The following is a 24,301-nucleotide window of genomic DNA, read 5'->3' on the forward strand; positions in this document are numbered from 1 at the left end:
CCCACAAATACCGGTATATAAAAGTTTCTAAATAAATAAATATTGGTTTACATCAAACATGCAGGATTGAAAAATACATAGAAGAGGGTCGGGGGGGGGGGGGGGGCAAAAGGAACTGCTAGGTCATAGGGTAGATGTGAATCTGTTATTTACTCTTTCGGATAATAGAAGGACTAGGGGACACTCCATGAAGTTAGCATGGGGCACATTTAAAACTAATTGGAGAAAGTTCTTTTTCATTCAACGCACAATTAAACTCTGGAATTTGTTGCCAGAGGATGTGGTTAGTGCAGTTAGTATAGCTGTGTTTAAAAAAGGATTGGATAAGTTCTTGGGGGAGAAGTCCATTACCTGCTATTAAGTTCACTTAGAGAATAGCCACTGCCATTAGCAATGGTTACATGGAATAGACTTAGTTTTTGGGTACTTGCCAGGTTCTTATGGCCTGGATTGGCCACTGTTGGAAACAGGATGCTGGGCTTGATGGACCTTTGGTCTGACCCAGTATGGCATGTTCTTATAGGTGTGAAAAATACAATGGAGAGAGGCAACTCGAGAACAACTTAAGAATTAACAAAATAAACAATAGATTAATCATAAGTAATCAAAATTTTGTACAAGAGAGTGTTAGCCGGGAGAGGGGGAAATTAATCATAGCTATATCTTAAGATGTCCCTTATTTTGTTTCTGGCTATTTTAATAAAAAGATCAATTGTAGGATCCTTGTAGGGCCCAACACTTGCCTACTCTTAAATATCTTTTTTTTTTCTGAATTAAGTAGCCCCAGACTTTCTTGACTTTTTTTTTTGTTTGTTTGTTTGTACTCTGTAACCCTTCTTTATATATGTTTTCATGTTTGGATATTCTTGTGTTACTCAAAACTGAACCCTGTATTCCAAATGTGAACTAGCAAACACATTGTACAGTGGAAGGATGAAATTCTAGTCCCTTGCTTCCACCTATCGTTCAATGCATGTTAACATGACAGGTCATTGCCAGTTTGAGCATAGTCTGTTACAGGATAGGTCTAGCCTCCACGTTTAACGTGGCAGTACATGCACTTTGCATTTTTTACTGATGCAAGGCGGCAAACAATAAAAGAAAAAAGTGAAAACCAGTGGTGAGTTTTGCTAAGGTCCAGGTTGCAGTGGTGTGGTATCTCTCCCCCCAGGGCTTGGGGAAATGCCTTTTTGTGACCTCTTACTATGTTTTATGCCTCAAACAGAGACCTGGGAGATCATGGATTTCTTTTGGAGGGTTACACAGTTATTTCCAAGGAGAACCTGAATACTTCCATTCCTTACAAATACTGTGTACGTGGCACGAAAAAATTTGTATATGAATTTATCTACAAACCCGATGTCACAGATGGGATTAATGTGAACCGCTGCTTGTTTATAAAGCGCGATTGTCTTGATGATGGAGGTAAGCAGCTGTAATGGGCGTTGTCTCTGATTGTAAATCGTGTGGAGAAGGAGATAACATGGACACAGGAGATGAGTAGAAATATTTACTTTCATAAAACAATATTTAGTGCAAAAGGTTCTGGCATAAATATGCTATCTTGATGGAGGAAATCATACTAGTAATTTACACAGGCCATACATATAACATATGTGCATGTAAGAAAATAAAGTAAAACTATTGCTAGCCACATGCTTATGTACAGAACATCAAAAAGAGAGAGACAATAACACACTAAATCATAGGTCTGCTTCCCTTATCTCGACATCAGTAAATAAGTAATAAAACCTGGTGTTGTCCCTGCAAGGAGTTAGCTTAAGGTACAAGGAATTCTTTGATGTGTGAGGAGAACAGATCTGCATCTAGCTGTCTTCCATCTGAGGAATATGGGGCTGGAGGCGAGAATTTATAGTATACCATACACAAACATGCAAGTTTATGTTTCTTTGTTTCAAGCAGTGCTAATCTACAGACATGCATAGCTCAGATTTCTTTGTGCCAAGCAATGCTAGCCTATAAATCAGAGCTCAGTGTTTCACGTTCCAGTGGAGGCTGTTCTATCCCTAGACGTACCATCTAGATTTCTTCTGGTCTGCTACCCCTAATCATAATACAGGAGCACATACTAGAATCCAGCGCACAGTTATGGATGAAAGGCATTGCTCAATTCAGCCTGTGGGGGCAGGACATGAACATTACAATTTTTAGTTGCCATGTATCAGTATGGCAAAAATTGTTTCCCACATTAACTAACTAGTTTCATAGTTTACACCTTTTGTAGATAAAATAAAATTCATGCTATGTACAAAATTATTAATAAAATAACTTACAATGTACACAAGGCAATCTAAAAATCATAAATACAAAGTTGTAAAATAAAATACATATATATAAAACAAATTAATCAAACCAAGCAGTACATCTATACATTGTGCTTGTTTTGAGAGATTTCTGCTTCTCAGCTTGGTTTTACTTGGCTGCAAATTTATAAGAAACCTTTCTGGGGAGTCTGAATATGAAGGATAAGCAGAAAGGAACACAATGAGTTCATTCAGAGGACTGATTTCAGGATTAGGATAAATTATTACTTTTTAACATAAATCCGTAGTGTTCCTGTGTTTGGAAAGAGGTTCACCAGGAACTTTGTCTCTGTGCACATGGTGAGAAAAGTTTTCTGACAATTTAGCTGAGTAATTAGAGGGTTGCACAGCTAGTTCTCTCCCTGCCCCAATGGCTATAATGAGCTATAGAAAAACATTGGGCATTCTGGGGAGTAGAGGATATGGGGTAGGTTGGGAGAGAGACTTAAATTAGGAGAATTTACAAAGTAATATACCCAGAGAGCTAAGCAGTTTATTTACTTCAGTATTTGTTGGTCACTAATGTCGAGAGACAAAGCAACTTACAATAAAAACATACCTAAAAGTATACAAATACAGAGCACAAAAAACATCAATAATGAATACAGATCACTGTCAGCCTTACCAAATAACCCCAAATGTGATGCATAATAAAGCCATGTTCTGGGGTAGGATCACTCCTAAACTAATTCCAGCCCATATTAGAACACCAATTAACTCTCAGACAAATACTTGCTTGATTAAGTCTTCCACAAAGCAGCTAGATTTTGCTATGGGGGGAAAAAGGTGGTAGGCCCATAGGCGGGGGTGAATTGGGGGGAGGGATTTAATTTTAAAATCCCCATGTGGACTTTGCAACTATGGAGTGCATGTGCACGGCTCTTGGGGAGTTTCCCTTTGAACATCAGCTTGTAGATTTCCTGTAGACCTGCTGTTTGCCCCTTAGATATTCAGAATGTTTGTTCATAGTTCACCTGCATGTTTTTTACCATCATTTTGAGACGGTGAAAATCTATATATAGACATGTTGCATCATCCCCCAGCAACTCCCCTGCGGTCTTGAGCCTTCAAGAAAAATTGTCCACCCAAGCTGGTGGTGTCCATCTTCCCACCTCTGGCAGTCTGATGCTGAGGCTTCCATTCTTCCACAAGGTTGGGCCAGTGAATACTTCTCCCCTCCCTTCCCAGCATGATCTCTGAATGCCTTCTGGGGACTCCTACCCCACCCCATCCCAAAAGCCATATGTAACCCTTAGCAGATCACCACAGACAGGCTGGTGACAAGAGGGAAAGTAAATCCCTCCTACCTGGTCTATGCTAAATTCAAGATGGCGACAGCCAGCTGGACGTTGCACTGTACTCTGCACTATCTCGCAGCAATTAAGCTTGTTGGCTGTATCAAGAATGCTTTTGTATTAGGCTTCACAGGGATAGGTAAAGACTAGAACCAAAATTTAGCCACCAAGAGACTGGGAAAGAAGGCTGAACATGAACAAATATATTTTCTTTCTCATCCTGCTACACGAGTCTAGCCATGAGAAGTGGGTTATCTCCCCACTAAACTGATTTCTACTGTGACATCTGTTTTTTCTAAGCTGTGCACATGCACGGCCAAGCACAACTTTTCTCATGGCTGCACACAGCGTTTATCCCCCTTCAGGAAGATCAGCGGAGCCATGATGGAGCTCATCCTACCATGGCCTGAAGAAAAGAAGCGACACCCTTCCTTCCCCAACCCAAACCTCCAGTTCTGTTCATACCCAGATCAGTCCAGACTCCTGAGTTTTGCATCCCTGCCAGTAGATGAAGACAGAGAAAGTTTCACTGACACTGATTATAACCTAGTGTGCCACCTGCAGTCTCTCGGTATTTCTATCTCTAGCAGATGGTAGATGGTGTAAAACTTGCATTCTGGAGAGAAAAAATTTAGTATTAAAAAGGAATGGAATTTGAGGTTCGGATTGGGTGATACTCGCCAGTGATACCAGCCTCTCTGGTTGGGGAGCGGTGTGTCAAGATCAGTCAGTGCAGGGCCAGTGATCGAAGAAAGAGGCTCATAGTCTATCTATCAATTAGAGACGAGTGGCGCGCTATGCTTTACTTGCCTTTCTGCTATGGTTACGCAGCCATGTAGTGCGGGTCCTATCGGACAATGTGACAGTGGTGGCCTACATCATCCAGCAGGGTGTTAACGAGTTGGGCAGTGGCTCAGGAGGCCCCGAAGTTGAGTCTCTGGGCAGAACTGCACCTGGAGCAGATAGCAGCTTCTCACGTTGCTGGAATGGACAACGTTCAGGCAGATTTTCTCAGTCGGAGGAAATTAGACCCCAGAGAGTGGGAATAGTCTGAGATGGTGATGCATCTCATTCGCAAAAGATGGGGCTCTCCTTATATGTGTGAAATATAAAACAGAGGATCGGCAAGAATTTAATGCCCATAAGTTTTCAAACAATTTTTATTAACAAAAAAATTTTTTATATATAATTTTTAACTAGAACCCACATGTGCTTACAAACTTCATATATTAAAACCCATCATCGGCGCATTAACATACGATACCCAATCATACCATTCATTCATTCACATAAAAACACCCTAATACCTATAGGACATCACATAAATAATTTACATATATACCTATACCATCTGATATTAATATGTCCACCACAGAACAATTATCCCCAAATTGAGTACACGTGAATCATATAAACATTTATATATTGGTTAAACGCCTACATACAAAATGTTTCCAATTTACAATCAAAAATTGTATATGCGATGGACTTTTATAAGAATTGTTATACACACTGCATATATGTTTTCATTGGTATACTCCCTCGTTGTTATACACCCAACAGGATACCTGTTTCACCCAAATATTTGGGCTTCCTCAGGGGACATAATGCGTTGTTTAGAGAACTATCACGACGAATCGTCTCAATCCCAAATTTCTTCAGTGTATAAACTCATATCATTGATGGCAATAATTTATAAAATGTATCGTTTGCACATGATTCCAATAGGCCTATTGGAAGTCATTTGAAGCATTGCTCTTGAACTTCTGGATTATGCTGAATTCATAATGAGTGTTTGGTTACGAGCAATATTTAATTAAATGGATATAGAGACCGGGATCATGTGCAAACGATACATTTTATAAATTATTGCCATCAATGATATGAGTTTATACACTGAAGAAATTTGGGATTGAGACGATTCGTCGTGATAGTTCTCTAAACAACGCATTATGTCCCCTGAGGAAGCCCAAATATTTGGGTGAAACAGGTATCCTGTTGGGTGTATAACAACGAGGGAGTATACCAATGAAAACATATATGCAGTGTGTATAACAACTCTTATAAAAGTCCATCGCATATACAATTTTTGATTGTAAATTGGAAACATTTTGTATGTAGGCGTTTAGCCAATATATAAATGTTTATATGATTCACGTGTACTCAATTTGGGGATAATTGTTCTGTGGTGGACATATTAATATCAGATGGTATAGGTATATATGTAAATTATTTATGTGATGTCCTATAGGTATTAGGGTGTTTTTATGTGAATGAATGAATGGTATGATTGGGTATCGTATGTTAATGCGCCGTTGATGGGTTTTAATATATGAAGTTTGTAAGCACATGTGGGTTCTAGTTAAAAATTATATATAAAAAATTTTTTTGTTAATAAAAATTGTTTGAAAACTTATGGGCATTAAATTCTTGCCGATCCTCTGTTTTATATTTCACATTTATAGTTAGCAACAGAGATGAGCGTACTGATTGTTATTACCTGAATAGGCTCTCCTTATATGGACATAATGGCAACCAGGCAGAACTCCAGAGCGTCTCATTTTTACAGCACTCTGTGAGAACACTGCGCAGAAGGCATCCATACACTGGTTCAACCATGGCCTCACAGCGTTCTTTGCCTTTCCTCTATAGCCACTGATGGGCAAGGTGATATGGTGGATAGAGAAACATCCAGGCAATGCAATTCTGGTGGTGCCGGAGTGGCCATGCCATCCAGATCTCGTCAATATAGCCATAGACTGACTGACTGAGGTTCGGCCATCTGTCAAATCTCTGCCAGGGCCCAATATTTTTGGATCAGGCGGCTCACTTTTGTTTTTTGGCCTGGCTTTATAGAGGAAATGTCTAAGTTGGGTGGGATATTCTGAAGCTTGAACCACCTTGTTGCGGGCCAGCTGACCTTCCGCATCCTTAACAAATAAATCCTGGTGTATCGCTAACGGGGTGCAGACTTTTCAAGCTACTGTATCGCATATTTTGACACTTCTACAGGAGAGTTTGGTTAAGGGTCTGGCCTTTAACTTTCTAAGGCAGGGGTGCTCAAACTAGTCCTACAGCCCCCTCCCCCCTCCAAATCATGTTTTCAGGATATCCCTAATGAATATGCATGAGATTTGCATGCACTACCTCCTGTGTATGCAAATATTTCTCATGCATATTCATTAGGGCTATCTTGAAAACCTGACTGGCTGGTGGGACCTGTAGGACCAGTTTGAGCACCCATGCTGTAAGGGTACATGTAGCAACTTTGGACTATCTCTGAGGTAAAGTGCAGGGATATTCTCTGCCCATTCATCCGGATGTCATACGTTTTCTTTGGGGGGCAGAGGGGTGCAAATAATTTTGCCTCCTCTGGTGAGGAAGGTGCTCTATTTGAACATCTGTGGAGGGCAAAAGTAAAGGAACTGACTCTTAAAATAGTTTTTCTGGTGGCTATTTTTCGGCTAGGAGAATTTCAGAGCTCCAGGCTTGTCGATCCTTTTCTGCAGATTTCAGAGTCAGAGGTATTGTTACACACGGTGCCCTTTTTTCTGCCTAAGGTGATTTCGGCATTCCATCTTGGTCAGACTGTGGAACTTCTGGCCTTTCCAGATTTGGATTCCTCTGTGCCTCATGCAAGAGAACTTAGACTTTTGGATGTGAGGCATGCAGTATTGAGATCTGAAGGTTACCAATGAGTTCTGTAGTTTGGATCACCTTTTTGTTCTGTGGAGTAACCCAAAGAAGGGGTGTCGAGCATCTAAGGCTACAATTGCATATTGGCTTAAGAAAGCAATTTGTTCAACTTGGATATCTAAGGGTCAGCTTGTGCCTGAGGGTTTGCAGGCTCACTTGATGCGTTCTCAAGTGACCTCTTAGGCCGAATCACAACAGGTATCTCTGCAGGAGATTTGCAGGGTGGCTATATGGAAGTCGCTGCACACCTTTGCCAGACGTTATTGCTTGGATGTCAGGGTTCTGACTTCTATGGACTTTGGTGAGAATGTTCTGCGAGCAAGACTCTCCAGGTCCCACCCATTTTAGGGGAATTTAGGTACATCCCAGGAGTCTGGACTGATCTGAGTATGAAAAGGAAAGGAAAATTTGTGTGTTTTACCTGCTAATTTTCATTCCTGTAATACCACAGACCAGTCCAGAGACCTGACCATTGTTGGGGAGAGTCTACTGCTTGTACTGTTGCTTTGTATATAATGTAGACTTGTTAATATGTCTCTACGCTATTTATTTATTTTCTGAAAATAGTTTCCATTTGGTTACAACTTCACCATCCTCCTTCTTGTTGGAGTTTGCATTCATGGATTTTAGTGTGATTGTCATCTTGGCTTGGGTAAGAGGTCAATACCAAGGGACTCCAGGTGGCACACTAGGTTATACAGCAGTGTCTGTAAAACTTTCTCTATCTCCATCTGCTGGCAGGGTTGCAAAACCCGGGAGTCTGGACCAATCTATGGTATTATAGGAATAAAAAATTACAGGTAAGAATCAATTTTCCTGTGCTCCTTCTTCCTGCCTGTGCGGCCCTGGAAGAAAAGTGTTGCTGGAGCCGAGTGGGCAGGAAGGAGGAGGAGCGTTGTCCAGTGGCAGGGCTCTGTGATCCCATGTTGCGGCAGCCCTAGAAGAGGTGGCCTAGCAGCAGGACCGCTGCTGATCCTGTCTTGTGGTGACCCGTGAGGAGGAGGCCCAGATGCGAGAGGAGGCTGAGCACCTGTAGATTGTGTGTGTGTGTGTAAGAGTGAGTTGAGAGATTTTGTGTGGGAGTGAGAGCCTGTATATTCAAAGAGAGAGCATGTGAGTGTGTGTGTGTGGGGGGGGGGGGGAGTGAGAGCCTGTGTGTGATAGCATGTAAGATTGAGAACCTGAGTGTGTGTGAGAATAAGAGCCTGAGTGTGTATTTCAGGGAGGAAGGGAAGAAGACGGGTGAAGAGAGAAGAAACAGAAAAATACTCTAAAAGGAATTGGGAAAAGACCAAGAAAAGGGTACTTGGGGGGGGGGGGGGGGAGTCTAGGACCAACTGATTAGAAAGCTAAGATCAGGCAACAAAGATTAAAAAAAAAAAAAGCCTTTTTTAGTGATTGGCATGTTATTTTGGGGAATGTGCATTACATATTTGTTTACTGTTTTTTCAGCTTTCCATTTTATTTTTGTCTGCATGTTTCCTTTATTATTTATAAGCTTTTATAACATATTTTGACAAGATGCACTTTGTCAATGAAAGGTCATTTTAGCAATCATTTTCATAGGAAAATTAGTTTCTTACCTGATAATTTTCGTTCCTGTAGTACCAAGGATCAGTCCAGGACACCTGGGTTGTGACTCCGCACCAGTAGATGGAGACAGACTAAAACTTGTGGGCGGAGCCATATATGCCCCTGTGCCAGTCACAGCCCCTCAGTCATACGTAATGTCAAAGTAGAAAATACCATAAGGCAACCATAGCTAACCATACAAAAACATGCAATTTAAACGGAAAAAAAAATTCCAACACCCCTACAGGAACCAGACTCCCCAACCGGGAGAGCGAATAAAGAAGGGGTCAGCGTACTGAAAACAACAATGAGCGGACTCTCCGTTACTTAAGCGTAGCACTGCGGGCGGGATCCTGGACTGATCCTTGGTACTACAGGAACGAAAATTATCAGGTAAGAAACTAATTTTCCTTTCCCTGTACGTACCAGGATCAGTCCAGGACACCTGGGATGTACCAGAGCAAACTTACCGAGGGTGGGAAGCAGAGAGTCCCGCTCGGAGTACCCTCTCTCCAAAGCCCCCAGCTTCAGTAGCCTGAACATCCAACCGGTAATGTTTAATGAAGGTATGCAACGACTTCCAGGTAGCCGCCCTACAAATCTCTTGAGGCGACACCTGAGAAGATTCCGCCCAAGACGCTGCATGAGACCGCGTCGAATGAGCCCGAAGACCCACCGGCGGAGATTTGCCCCGCACAATGTACGCGGAGCCAATGGCCTCTTTGAGCCACCGGGCGATGGTCGTGCGGGACGCCGCAGAACCTTTCTTGGGACCCGACGTCAATACAAACAGATGATCCGTCACCCGAAAGGAATTAGTGACCTCTAGATAGCGAAGAAGAGATCTGCGCACATCCAGTTTCCTCAATTCTCTCGATTTCGGGTCCGAAGAGTTTCCAACCGCGAAAGCGGGAAGCTCAACCGATTGATTCAAATGAAAAGCCGACACGACTTTAGGCAGGAAGGAAGGAACCATCCGCAAGGAAACCCCCGAATCGGAAATGCGCAAGAAAGGCTCCCTACAGGACAGGGCCTGCAATTCCGAAACACGGCGAGCCGACGCAATCGCTACCAGGAATACGGTCTTCAACGTGAGATCCTTGATCGTAGAACGCCGCAGGGGCTCAAACGGCGCTGAGCATAAGGCAGAGAGCACCCAGTTGAGGTTCCAAGACGGACAAGGGAGCCGCAACGGAGGACGGAGGTGTTTCGCTCCCCAAAGGAAGCGGGAGATATCTGGGTGAAGTGCCAGGGAGACCCCCCGGACCTTACCACGCAAACAACCAAGCGCCGCCACTTGGACCTGCAGGGAACTGCACGCGAGGCCTTTGGCCAGCCCAGCCTGGAGAAAAGCCAAAATATCAGAAATAGCCGTGGAAGTGGGATCCAGACCCCGCTCCACGCACCATTCCTCAAAAACTACCCAGACCCGAACATAAGCCAGAGATGTAGACTGCTTCCTGGACCTCAGCAACGTAGCAATCACCGCGTCAGAGTAGCCTTTTCGCTTCAACCGATACCTCTCAAAAGCCATGCCGCGAGACAAAAGTGATCCGCATCCTCCAAACAGACGGGGCCCTGATGAAGGAGCCCCGGGAACCCCTGTAGACGAAGGGGTGCCGCCACTGATAACTGGACGAGGTCCGCGAACCACGGACGGCGCGGCCACTCCGGCGCTACCATGATCACGTTGGACGGGTGCAATTCTATGCGTCGCAGGATCTTGCCGATCATGGGCCACGGTGGGAACACATACAGAAGCACCTCCGCCGGCCAGGGAAGCGCCAACGCGTCGACTCCCTCTGCTCCCCTTTCTCGGCGTCGACTGTAAAATCGCGGAGCCTTTGCGTTGTGCCACGTGGCCATCAGATCCATGTGGGGCGTTCCCCAAGTCCTGCAAATGAAAAGAAACGCCTCGTCCGCAAGCTCCCACTCTCCGGGATCCAGGTGGTGCCAGCTGAGGAAGTCCGCCTGGACGTTGTCGACTCCTGCTATGTGAGACGCAGCGAGATCGCTGAGATGCCGCTCCGCCCAGATCATCAAAGACCGCGCTTCCTCCGCCACCTGAGGACTTCTCGTTCCGCCCTGGCGATTGATGTAAGCCACGGTGGTAGCGTTGTCCGACAATACCCGGACCGCCTTTCCCCGTACGAGGAGCAGAAAAGCTTGTAATGCCAGACGGACCGCTCTGGTCTCCAGGTGGTTGATGGACCACCGAGTCTACGACTCTGACCACAGACCCTGAACCGACTTCCCTTGGCAAACTGCGCCCCAGCCGGAAAGACTGGCATCCGTGGTCACCACCGTCCAGCTGGGCACCAGAAGAGACACACCACAGGAGAGATGTTTGGAATCCAGCCACCAGCTCAGGCTGGATCGCGCCTGACTCTCGAGGGGCAGTGGTAGATAGAACTCCTCGGAAACCGGCTTCCAGCGGGAAAGCAATGAAGACTGCAGCGGCCGCAGGTGAGCGAACGCCCAAGGGACTAACGCCAGCGTGGAGGCCATAGACCCCAGAACCGTCAGGTAATCGCAGACTCGCGGACGATGTAGAGAGAGAAGACGCCGCACCTGAGACTGCAGCTTGCATATCCGATCCTGAGAGAGAATCACCCTGCCCCGTTTCGTGTCGAAAACGGCTCCAAGATACTCCAAGGACTGAGTGGGTTCCAGATGACTCTTGCTGTAGTTGACCACCCAGCCCAGGGACTGCAAGAGCTGTAGCACCCTGGCCACCGCCTGCCGACACAGCCTCTCTGACTTCGCCCGAATCAGCCAATCGTCGAGGTAAGGGTGAACCAGAAGGCCTTCGCGACGCAATCGCGCCGCCACCACCACCATCACTTTCGTGAACGTCCGAGGCGCTGTCGCCAGACCGAACGGGAGAGCCCGGAACTGGAAGTGCCTTCCCAGAACGCAAAACTGCTGGAACGCTGGATGGATGCCCACATGAAGGTATGCTTCTGTGAGATCTAGGGACGCTAGGAATTCTCCTGGCCGCACCGACGCGATCACAGACCGAATGGTCTCCATCTTGAAGTGAGGGACTCGAAGGCATCTGTTGACTCCCTTCAGATCCAGTATTGGACGGAAAGTGCCGTCTTTCTTGGGGACTATGAAGTAAATGGAGTAACGTCCCTTGCCGTACTGACCGGCGGGAACCGGAGAAATGGCTCCCAAGCTTTCCAGTCTTCGGATGGTGTCTAGCACCGCCGCCTTCTTCTTGGGATCCTTGCAAGGAGAGACCAGGAACTTGTCCGCTGGGATGCGAGCAAAATCTAACTCGTAGCTGTGTCTTATCAGGTCGAGGACCCACTGATCCGACGTCATGATGGCCCATTCCTCGAGGAATAAGGATAGACGTGCCTCCACGTTTGGAACAACGTGCCGAGGACACGACGAGGGATGGGCCGGCCGAACTTCATTGCGAAGGCTTGGACCCTGCACCCGATGGGGCCCCTCCTTGCCGGCCAAAGCGTTTGCCCCGAAAGGACTGCTGCCACTGAGTGTTTCGCGAGGAGGACGGCCTATACGAGGGCCCGGTGGATCTTTGCGGCCTTGACTTCCTGGGCCCCCGGAACCGGGCTCTGCCGGAGAAGGAAGACCGCGACCGGGCCCTATCCTCTGGCAGCTTAAACGCTCGGTTCTCACCCAGGGAAACCATCAAGTCGTCCAACTCCTTGCCAAACAGCAATTTCCCCTTAAAGGGCAATGCTCCGAGGTGAGCCTTGGAAGAGCCATCCGCTGCCCAGTTGCGCAGCCAAAGGAGACGGCGCGCCGACACCGCTGCCACCATGGACCTAGCTGAGGTGCGCAAAAGATCATGGAGTGCATCAGCCCCATATGCTATAGCCACCTCCAACCTCTCTGCTTGGGAAGCCTCCTCCGCAGAGAGACCCGCATTTGCCTGTAGGACCTGAGCCCAGTGCAGACTAGCTCGCATAGCAAAGTTCGTGCAAATGGCGGCTCGCACCCCTAGGGAGGAAACCTCAAAAATCTTTGAGTTGTACCTCCAACTTCCGGTCTTGAATATCCCGGACAGCCGTCGCCCCCGTGACCGGGATGGTAGACCTCTTCGTGACAGCGGACACCGCCGAATCCACCTTTGGGAGCCTGAGGAGCTCCAGCGCCTCCTCCGGTAAAGGGTAAAGTTTGTCCATGGCCTTGCTAACCTTCAAACCTAACTCAGGAGTATCCCATTCCCGGAAGAGGATATCCGTGGACGAAAAATGAAAAGGGAATGCGACCGCCGGCCCTGTAAGACCAAGCAGGACAGGATCCATGTTGGCCTCTTGGCGGACCACCACCGGAGGAGCCTCAATCCCCAGCTCCTGGAGAATGGCCGGGATGAGCGGCGACAGTTCCTCCCTGCGGAACAGAAGCACCACCTTGGGGTCATCACCGTCGACGGCCTGTGCTCCTTTTCCTGCACTGGGCTGCGCAGAGCCATCTGCTGCTGCCTTCCCGGCCTCCGGCCGGGGCTCCTTGGAGGCCTCCGTATCCGCCCCGGACGAATCCTCGGAATCCGATTCCTGCGGCACCCCTCGGGGAAGCCGCTTTCCCCGGGACGCGCCCTGGGTGATCTTCGCCACCCTCCTGGCCGTCTTCTTCTGTGGCGGGGACTGGTGGACCCTTGCGCGCGAGACGTCCCCCCATCTGCGCTTGCCTCGCTTGTATCTGAGGACTTTGCGCAGCAAAAGCGCCAAATCCTCAGAAAACTCACCCGAATCCGTTGAGTCGCTCCCAGAATTCCCTCGGGACTGAAGCCCCTCCAAAGGGACCTCCCCCGCCGTGTCCCGCTGCGGGGAAAGCGCAGGAGGCAAGGCCGAAGCCCCCACCGTTTCCCGCGAAATTACCCGGCCGGTGGACAAAATGGCCGCCACTCCCGCGCTAATCGGGAACGGGTCTGGAGGCCTGTCAGGAGGGCCCCCCCCCCCCCCTTTGCGAGGGCGATCGCGCGACCCGGGAACGGGCCCCCCGAGGCGCCGCAGACGATCCCTCGTCTCCCGGGACGCAGGCCGAGCAAAGGCCGTCCTGGGAGAGACGTGCGCGCCGAGCCACAGGCCCTGCACTGCGAGCCATGCGGCATGCCGACAACCGCGGGAACACAAAGACGTGCCGAAAAAAATAAGAAACCTCAAAACTGAAAAAAAAATTACCACAGGCGCAATTCAGCGACCTCCCCACTGCCGACGGCCCCCCCCCCCCCCCCCCCCCCGAGCGGAACGGAGCGCGACGCCAGGCAACGGAGAGCCGACAGAAAAAAAGCAGTAAAACACTTTTTTTTTTTTTTTTTTTTTTTTTTTTTTTTTTTACAAAATAACAAACGCTGTCCCTGGTACTGAAAAGCCCTATTTCCTGCAGGGGTGAGTGAACCGGGCTCCCCGGTGTCACCCCTGACGCTGCCACTAGACCAGCCGGGCCCTCGACCCTAGCAGCGGCCTCAACCTGGGGAGGGTAGTCCCCTCAGGACCTCTCAACTCCCCAGGGAGGCAGGGAAACTGGGACTAAAAATTGAACAAAACCCAATTTAGAGAAAAAAACCAAGTAGGCCTAATAAAAAAATTAACCCAAAAAGCGAACCTGACTAACCACACAGAATCAGGCCAGACAGGGCTGTGACCGGACCTGCACCATCTACTGGAGACAGAGTAAGACTGAGCGGCTGTGACTGGCACAGGGGCATATATGGCTCCGCCCACAAGTTTTAGTCTGTCTCCATCTACTGGTGCGGAGTCACAACCCAGGTGTCCTGGACTGATCCTGGTACGTACAGGGAATTTGAATTTATACAAAAATAAAGAAATCATATTATGATAATAACATATTACCTTATATCTTTAGTAGTAATTATTATTTGACCAGGAAAAAGAAAATTTGACAATCCAGTATTAACCGGAGCTCACATTATTAGTAATCAAGTCAATTAAGAATAAAGAAGAGTGAAACATCCAATTATAATTAACTCCATTATTACTATGTAGAACACACTACTTGCTTCCGTTTGTTTGAATCTAGAAATAATCTAAGTTGAGCTGGTTTGAAAAAAACATATCTATTATTGTTAAATTTTACAATGCATTTACTTGGATACCTTATGGCAATAACGGCACCTATATCCCTAGTTTCCTCACATATCGTTAGAAATTTTTTTCTACGCAATTGGGTTACTCTTGTTTCTGTTCCTAATTTGTAGTCCCTTATTCTGTATTAGGTAAGGGTCTGTCTGTGTTCTTCTTGTGTAACTGAAGTACAGTATTTCTGCTGGCATGTGGTTTTTCTATAGGGCTTTGTAGCAGTACAGCTTGTTCTGTTAACCCCAGTAGGTGGTGTAATAGTGTTCTAGGGCATGGTGTATAATATTTGGAATGCTGCCGGGTCATAGATAAGGCTGCTGCTGTTTGAGTCCTGCAATAGTGCTGGTATAGTATGGCAAGGTTCTCTGTATCTCTTTTTTTTTTGTTATGTTTTGCAAGGGTTTGTGTTCTCAAAAGTGTTTGGCAGTGAAGGGTTTGCAGTTTGTGTATGTGGAAGAGGAGGAGAATTGAGAAGAGTATGCATGTGCATGAGAGTTTGTTTGAGGAGAGAATGAGAGGCATGACAATGTATGTGTGGAGAATCAACATGTATGCTTGAGAGTATGAGAGCGAATATGTAAGTGTGTTAGTGTGCATATGTGAGTTTGTGTGCATGCTGGTACCAATATTACCTCAGGATTGGGTTAAGCATAAAATTGATAGGCTTTTTGCATCAAAGAAAGGAGTGCTCCCAGGGTAATGAAACCAAAACTTTTTCCACACAGCAACCCAATCTTTAGAGAATGTTGGTGACATCACAGCCACTACTTAAGGGTGGTGCTAGCAGCAGTGATCCAGTATTTTCTGCTTCCAGCAGATGGTAAGGCTGGGTAGTGTAGCAGCTTGATGTTGGATCGGTGATCAGACCTCCAGGCCAGGCCACTGGCTTAGGCCAGCATTGCTAGCCCATTGATACGCTCCCAGCCCCTGAAGGGGTGTTTGGTTGAGCAGAGGTCGGGGGAGGGGGGGGGGACACACACAGACTAAACAGCTTCAGCTAAGTGGCATCTGTTTTTATTTACTTTGGAATTATGAGAACGGGGTTTTCTTTTCCCTTGGTTTGTTGTCGTCCTTTCTGGTCGGCCCTCTCCTCCCCTCTACCTTCTTCCCTTCCATCTAGTGTTTTGGCAGCCGGGGTTGATTATTTGGGGGAAAAAAAAGAGGAGGAGAGGATAGTTTTGTATACTGCTTGGGTATTGGGCACCGGCAGGTGACGGCTGCATAGGGTGGTAGATGTGCTAGCGTCAGAAGCAGACTCTGCACACAGGAGGATACAGCAGAGCAGGGGTCCTTAGGGCAGCCCTCCCTTCCTCCCGCCCAGGTAGATGAAGATTTGGTACTTCCCACTTGTCATGGGTGGACTGGTGTGGCAGGATGAGATGGAAGGAGAAATTTCCTTCCCATTAGTCCTGCTATACCAGTCCAGGACCCTCCTGGGAAGCGAGCATCTGTTCTCTTCTGCATGTCTAAATTTGTTGGTTGGGATTTTTCTTTCCCTGTGTTTTCTCCAATTTTTTCCCCTCTTGTTTGTTGCTCTTGAGGGGGGGGGGGGTTGATCTGATGTTTTGTCAGAAGGATACTGGATCTCTTCTGCTTGCACCACCCCTAGGTAATGACTGTGATATCACAGTAGAAATCAGTTTAGTCTGCCTCCAACTGCTGGTAGGGGGAGGTAACCCACTTGTCATCGCTGGACTGGTGTAGCAGGACTAATGGCAAGGAAATTAACAGGTAAGGACATTTTCTCCTTACCAAGTCTAAGGTCAGATGTAATACATAGCAAGAAATATGTTGGTTCTTAATCATTGGACCTTTCCCTGCCATGTCCCAGCAAAAAGGTTTCCTCCCATTGCATGCCCAGCTCAGCAGCTTGCTTACTGCAACAGTATCATAGTGTACCCAGGAGCACTCTGCTTCAGGATGTAAAAATTGTTTTAGAGAGGTGACTGCTCTTGAAGAGTCTGTACAGAGTAATTGGACTGTTAATGGTGGTGTTGCTGCTGTGATTGTTGGTGTTGCATTCTTTTTAGGATGGCATCAATATGATGATATCATTTGTGCCAGACCCGATTCTGGCTACTTGCAGCGGTTTAAGAAGATGTTTGGTTGGGATGATAAAAAGAAAGACTTGTTTCGAGGGAAGCAGATAGCTGGAAAGATCATGCTGGAGAATATCTTTTCCATTCCTGCTACCTGGAGCACCATCAATCTCAGGAGTTTCTTGAATCAACTGTGTCAGTTCTACATTGTAACATCAAAGCCAATGGTGTTTGAGAATCAGGCCCTTGAGTGGAAATCCCTCCAATTTGGACCAGAACAGGTGACATCACATTTTTTATTGTGTTACATAGAAGGCATTAGAACTTATTTTTTTGTTAAATGGTGGGAACATTTTCAGTATTTCTTTACATCTGTTTCACTAAACCTCCTTGCCTGGAGTATGCTCATTAAAACAAGCTCATGATAATGTTTCTTAATACTAATTTACAATAACTGGTGTTTCTTAGTGTGTAGCCAGATGGACTCAGGAACAATGGGTTATATACTCCCCTGCTAGCAGATAGAGATGGAATCAGGTTTCAAAGCTGACTTCACTCTAGGTACATCCCTGCAGTGACCTCAGCCCTTCTGCATCTCTCAGACTCTAGCAGATGTGGATGTGGTTTCCTTATTGGGATTGCTGTTCCCTTTAGAAGAAGAAATTTTACTTTTTATATTGGAGAAAGATTGGGCCCCACATTCCTGCGGTGATACCTAAAGGCCCCTCCTCCAGTTGAGAATTCCTTCCGATTCAGAGACATTGGAAGGATTTCGGTAAGACTTCCTCTCGTCTCCTTGCTTGGTGCGCCATACAGACGCCATTCCTGATCTTGGGGTAAGGGGAAGTGGGCTTCCAAGTGGGTTGAATGGCCCCCCGGTGGGCTAGGCCTCGCTTTAGACTCAGTAGGTACACTGTGTGGTAGGCTGTGGTGGCGCCATCTTGCATGTATTCTCGTGTGTCTTCTATTACCCACCATAGAGCATCAGCAGGCACGTGCATGCTGGTTCTGCGCACGCTTTGTGCGCGTAATGTCGCACATATGTACGTGCACAATGTGTGCATCCATATGTGCATATCTCTTTAGGTAAAGCCGGGTGCACAGGCTGTGTGCATGCCTCGCTGCGGCCCGCGTAGGCGCCCAAAATCTGTGCGCATAAACTTTTAAGCATGAGCCAGCTGAGCACGCAGTTCCCTGTAAGTATCCAGATCAGTCCAGACTCCTGGGTTTTGCCTCCCCACCAGCAGATGGAGACAGAGAAGTTTTGACTGACTCTGCCCTATACCCTGAGGTGCCACCTACAGTCAGTCAGTATTTCTGTGTCTCCAGCAGATGGTGGAGGTGCAAATCCCTACAGTCCGGAGTTAATAAAAATAAAAAAAAAGTAGAGAGGGACACTAGTTTTAGTGACGGGGTAGTTAGGTTTTTTCCTTTGCCTTACAACAAAAATAAGAAAAGAAGTGAAGAGCAGTTGTTGGAGCCTCCCAGGGAGTTGGCAGGTCCCACAGGGGCCATCCCCACTGGTATTCGAGGAGGAGGGTGCTAGGGGTTGAGGACACTGTTGCCCGGGGCTTCAGACTGCATTGGGGGGTGATACCAGGGAGCCTGGCTCACTCACCCCCAGAGGACAGGACCCGAGCCTTCAGGTTTGCAGTAAAAAAAAAAAAAAAAAAAAAAAAGGTTTGTGCAGAGTTTTGCTGCTGGGTTTCACTCTCCGTTTTCGCCGGCCTTACCTCACCGCTGCTGACGCTGACTTGCCGCCGCAGGCTGTGCTGCTTCAGTCGACCAGTCCTGGAGTTCCTCAGTCATGCTACATGTTCGGCAATGCGAGCGCGTTTCCTGGGTTGGGCTCTGCTTGGCATGTCTTCCTGGGGGGAGGGTTGTTCAGGAGGCAACGGGGATGTCTGTGTAGGCTTGCGCAGATTGCCTGTCGGACTCAGGTGATCACGGCTCGCCCCACTGGATCCGTTCCCACTGAACACTGGAACGGATGCCATTTTGTGTCTGCTTTGCGTGCGGTGGCACGCACCATGAAGGGAGAAGGAAGTTCTCCCCCTCCTTTATCCCCGCAGTGGGTATCCTCTGGGGGGGGGCGTGCCGCAGGAAGGGCCTTTGTTGCCGGTGGAGGAGAGCCCCCATGGGGGCTTCAGACTCCTCCTCCTCATTTTCCTCAGATTTTATTTTATTACTGCACAAGGAATTCAAGGCCAGAAGGTCCACGAAGAGACAGACGGCAAGTAGTGCAGTTCCGCAGGTGGCCAAATCAGGCAAAAAGGGCCCTAAGAGGGCCAGACTTCTGGAGGGGGCAGATGGCTAGAAGGCTAAGTGCCCCCTTAGGACCGCCTTGCCTCGCCCGGTGTTGGACTACTCCTCCGAGGTTTCGTAACCAGAGGAGCAGTATTTCAGGAGCAAGCCGCCTCAGGGGGCAGATCCCGAAGGCGACCAAGATCCTTTTTCCAATCAGAGTCCCCTTCGGGTAGAAGGGGACTCTGACTGGTGGTCTGTCTCTTTAGGTGGAACGAGTTGGGACCCCTTATCTCCGTGTTTCTGGAAGAATTAGGCATTGTCTGCACTCCAGAAGACTCAAAGATGGATTCCATCGATCCGGTTATGGGTGGGTCTTTGAGGTCCAGCCAGGTCTTTTCGCTTTCATCTTTCAGTCAAACTTGTTGTTTTGGGAGTGGATTTTGGCCTGAAAGTCAGCAAAGCAATGGATAAGCTTTATCCCTTGCCAGAAGAAGCCCTGGACCTCCTCAGAGTTCCTAAGGTGGATGCGGCAGTGTCCGCTGTTATTAAGAAGACCACCATTCTGGTGACAGGGGCAATGGCCCTCAAGGATCTCCAGGATCGTAAGCTGGAAGTCCAGCTCAAGAAGATTTTTGAGGTGTCTGCCCCTGGAGTACAGGCTGCCATGTGCAGCCGTTTCTCCTTAAGGGCAGGTCTTCACTGGGTATAGCAATTGCAGAGTAATGTGTCTCTGTCGGAGGAGGAGGCTGTTCAAGTGGGGCGGCTGTGGCCTATAGCGCGGATGTCCTTTATGATCTTCTACGAACCTCCGCCCGGTTTATGGTTTCAGCTATGTCTGCCCACAGGCTGCTTTGGTTGCAGAACTGGTCTGCTGATGTGGTTTCAAGGTGTTTGTGTGGATTCTTGGGTACTGTGGGAGATGACCACGCCCACGGGGAGGCTCCCCGTGGGGAGCCACATTACTGGGCTAGACTCAGGACACACAAACACAGTTTTCTTTTATTGTACAGCTGATGTATACCACCAGAGGTGGCAGTAGTGAGTAGATCCAGAGGTAGCAGTCCATGGACCCTCGGCAGAGGGAACCAATCTCACCAATATGGTATAGGGATATCCAGGTGTAGGTTTTGCAGCATGGCAGAGCTGTAGATGAGACAGACTGAGAATTAGATTACTCGCTAGATGGTAGCTGTAAGGTTGATGATTCCACCAGACAGAAGTAGATGGTAACAGGCACCGAGTCAGGGAGAGCAGGCCCTCGAGGAGCGAGTACCTGATCCCAGTAAGGCACCTGAAAGAAAGCAGAGGTCCCCTGAGGAGCGGGTACCCAGGTAGAGTATACCCCGAAGGGCAGAGAGGGCTTCCAGCGGCAGCAGGAAGCGGCAGAGTAGCTTAGGCCGGACGAGTCCAATCCTTGGGTATCAGAGCTCCATGCCTTATCCTGCAGGAAGCCCGTTTTAAGAATTATGGATACAGGGGTCTCTTTGCGGACCGTTCCTTCCTTTCTCCTAAAGGTGGTATCCTCCTTTCACTTGAATCAGTCGGTGGAACTCCCATCCTTTCCAGACTTGGACTGCTATGACCTCCAAGCTAGGGATCTGAGGAAACTAGACATACGCCGTGTTCTGTTACATTATTTAGAGGTTGTCAATAACTTCCTTGTGTCGGACCATCTTTTTGTACTGTGGAGTGGTCCCAAACGGGGATGCAAAACCTCTAGGGCTACGATCGCTCGCTGGTTGAAGGAGGCTATTTGTTCAGCGTACCTGCTTCATGGTCAGCCATTCCGGTTGGTCTTCGAGTGCATTCTACCCATTTGCAGACAGCCTCATAGGCAGAGTGTAAGCAAGTTTTGCCACAAAAGATTTGTAGAGTGACTACTTAGAAGTCTTTACACACCTTTGCTAGACATTACTGATTGGACGTTCAGACCCCAGGTTCTGGGGGGTTTGGTGAAGGTGTGATTCGAGCGGGACACTCAGGGTCCCACCCCGCGTAGGTGAGTTCTGGTACATCTCAGGAGTCTGGACTGATCCAGGTACATACAGGGAAAGGAAAATTGGTTCTTACTTGCTAATTTTCGTTCCTGTAATACCACGAATCAGTCCAGAGTCCTGCCCTTTTTTCAGCGTGGAGGTAAGTGAGAGTCCGCTCATTCAGTGCTTCTTTATCTTCTCTGCAGATAAGTCTTTCAAAGTTTTCCAAGTTCTCAAGGGTTCTGTTACTACTTGGAGTTAGTGAATGGGAAGTGTGTGTTGCAGGATTTCTCTCTCCAGCCCATGGCCGGGATGAAGTTCATGTTGTGGTTAATTGGTTTTAAGGTGTTCTGCTTTGATACAGTGTAATACTGTTGGGACTGTAGGTGGCACCTCAGGGTATAGGGCAGAGTCAGCCAAAACTTCTGTCTCCATCTGCGGTGGGGAGGCAAAACCCAGGAGTCTGGACTGATCCGTGGTACTACAGGAACGAAAATTAGCAGATAAAACCAATTTTCCTTTATCATCCCTAATGTCTCTGGCAGCAAAAAAACATAAGTGCCATTCTCTCTGTGCTACCTTTCATATTAGGGCTACACAGTCTGGCCTTGATTCTTACTTATGTCAGCATTGTGAGGAGGCCCAGGGAGAGTTGGCCTCCCCGGACTTTGCTGAGCCCAGCTCCTCCCATTCAGAGGATGGGTCAGCCACAAACTTAATCGGAAGTACCCCAGATCTGATTAATCCCAGGGCTTGGTCTTCAATGGGAGAGGGAAGTCCAGCGGCGCCTACCCCAGTTCCTCCTGGGCTAGGCATGGACCTGGCGGCCTTCTCTTGGCTGGAATTTTCTAAAGGCCTTCAAGCCCTTCATACAGGCACAATCTGCTTCACTTGCCTTTGTCCGGACGGAACCCTAGCTGGTAGGGCCTCCTTCTCCCAGACCTATTGGCAGGCCTCAAGACATACCTCGTCTCACCAAGGGGGTCCCTGCCAGAGACCCAGACAGCATGGATGAAGAAGAGGATCCAGATTCCTTGGAAGATAGGGAAATCCCCCCAGGTTTGGAGCTATATTGGACCATGTTATGGTTTTCCATAGAGATGAATTGCCGGCCCTGGTTTCCCAGACTGTGAAGACACTGGGAGTTCCCGGGGTGGACTCTTTGACTGAACCAAAGAAGAATTCCATTCTGATGTCTTTATGGAAAGCCTATTTCAATTTTCCGGTGCTGGAAGCCATCCAGGAGTTAATTGAACTGGAATGGGACGCCCTTGAAGCGTGTTTTAAAGGTGGTCGAGCATTAGAAACTCTATTCCCACTGGATCCGGCAGTGAGAGAATGCATGCATTTTCCTAAAGTGGATGCACGGGTCTGTGCCGTTTTGAAGAAAACAACCATCCCAGTGGAGGGAGGAGCGGCCTTAAAGGATGCGCATGATAGGCGGATGGAGTCCATCCTTAAGCAAGCCTTTGACATGATAGCAATGACTTTATTGATTGCTTCTTGTTGTGCCCTGGTGGCTTGCTCGTGCCTGTTCTTCTCTAGAGAGGTGGAAGACTCAGAGATGCATGCCAGAGAAGCTATGGAGCCTGCCGCAGCACCTTTAGTCCATACCTTGGCCAGAGGTGTGGCCTCAGTGGTAGCGGCTAGAAGACAGCTATGGCTGCGAAATTGGTCAGCTGATGTGACCTCTAAGGCATACCTCACAAAGATGCCCTTTAAGGGATCACTCCTCTTCGGAAGCGAATTGGAGAAGCTGGCCAGTAAGTGGGGTGAATCTCCAGTGCCCCAGCTACTGGAAGATAAGAGAAAGCAGTTACAGCACCCCTTGTCTGAAGGGTCAATCCAGGGGCTCCCAATGCTTTCGGCCCTACAGAAATTCGACATTTCAGAGGTCTCAATCCTCGGGGAGGTCTCGGTCCTTTCGGAGTTGATGGCCCAAAAGAGGAGCAGGGGCAGGTTCAAGTTTGGCCCAAACTTCCCATTGAAGTTTTGCCAACCCATCCATGGGGATAAGTGGTTGACTATCATTCTTCTACCAGCAGTGGGTCGAGATCACGTCGGACAAATGGGGTACTGGATGTCATATGAGAAGGATATGTGCTGGAGTTTTGCAGCACTCCTCGGGATATGTTCATGATGTCTCCTTGCCACACCCACCACAAGTAGCAGGCAGTGGAGTCTACCTTGATAAGGCTCCTCAAATTGAGGGCTATAATTCTAGTACCTGTGCCCCAGAAATACAGGGCGTTATTCCATCTTTCATCATACCTATGAAGGAGGGTTCGTTTCGCCCCATCCTAGGCCTCGAGTGTCAACAGATGCCTATGAGTAATTCATTTCTGTATGGAAAAATTGCACTCAGTGATAATGGCTGTACAACCGGGAGAGTTCTTAACCTCCCTGGACCTTTCCGAGGCCTACCTTCATATTCCAATCCGGCAAGATCATCAGCGTTTCCTACACTTTGCGGTACTGGGCTGCCAATATCTGTTCCAGGCGCTGCCCTTTGGCCTGGCCACTGCCCCCAGAATATTTTCCAAGATTATGGTGGTTGTAGCGGCGGCACTGAGAAAAGAGGGAATCCTGGTGCACCCGTACTTGGATGACTGGTTGATCCGAGCAAAGTCAGTGGAAAAGAGTCTCTGGGTGACCAGCAGGGTGTGATGTCCCTGCTTCAGAAGCTTGGTTGGATCGTAAACATGGACAAAAGCAGTCTCAAGCCCTCCCAGTCCTTGGAATATCTGGGAGTCTAGTTGACACCAAGCAGGGCAAGGTCTTCCTCCTGCCCTCGCAGATAAGGAAGTTGATGTCCAAGTGTGCCCCGTTGATGAAAGCGATATGCCCCAAGGTGTGGCGCTATCTTCGGGTCCTCTGTTTGATGGTGTCAACCCTGAAGATAGTATCATGGGCGTGGGCACACATGCGACCATGTCAACGCTCTCTGCTGTCATGTTGGAACCTGCTGTCTCAAGACTATTTGATTTGCCTCCACCTACCGATGGAAGTATGTTCTCGGCTCCAGTGGTGGCTTACAGGAAGCTTCCCTGGGTAATGGTGAAAGCCTGTCCCTGC

General features: G+C 48.0%; 1 protein-coding gene across 2 annotated transcripts in view; it reads left to right on the top strand.

The window, feature by feature from the left end:
• Positions 1-24,301, top strand: part of RNF213 (ring finger protein 213) — a 413,312-nt gene that overhangs the window by 59,595 nt on the left and 329,416 nt on the right. For both annotated transcript variants that reach the window (XM_029599190.1, XM_029599191.1), the window contains exons 6-7: positions 1,226-1,425; positions 16,995-17,284. In XM_029599190.1, the coding sequence (XP_029455050.1) occupies positions 1,226-1,425; positions 16,995-17,284 (490 nt within the window). The remainder of the gene's footprint in view (positions 1-1,225; positions 1,426-16,994; positions 17,285-24,301) is intronic.

This window comes from Rhinatrema bivittatum, chromosome 4 (assembly GCF_901001135.1).
Source record: "Rhinatrema bivittatum chromosome 4, aRhiBiv1.1, whole genome shotgun sequence".
Lineage (NCBI taxonomy): Eukaryota > Metazoa > Chordata > Amphibia > Gymnophiona > Rhinatrematidae > Rhinatrema > Rhinatrema bivittatum.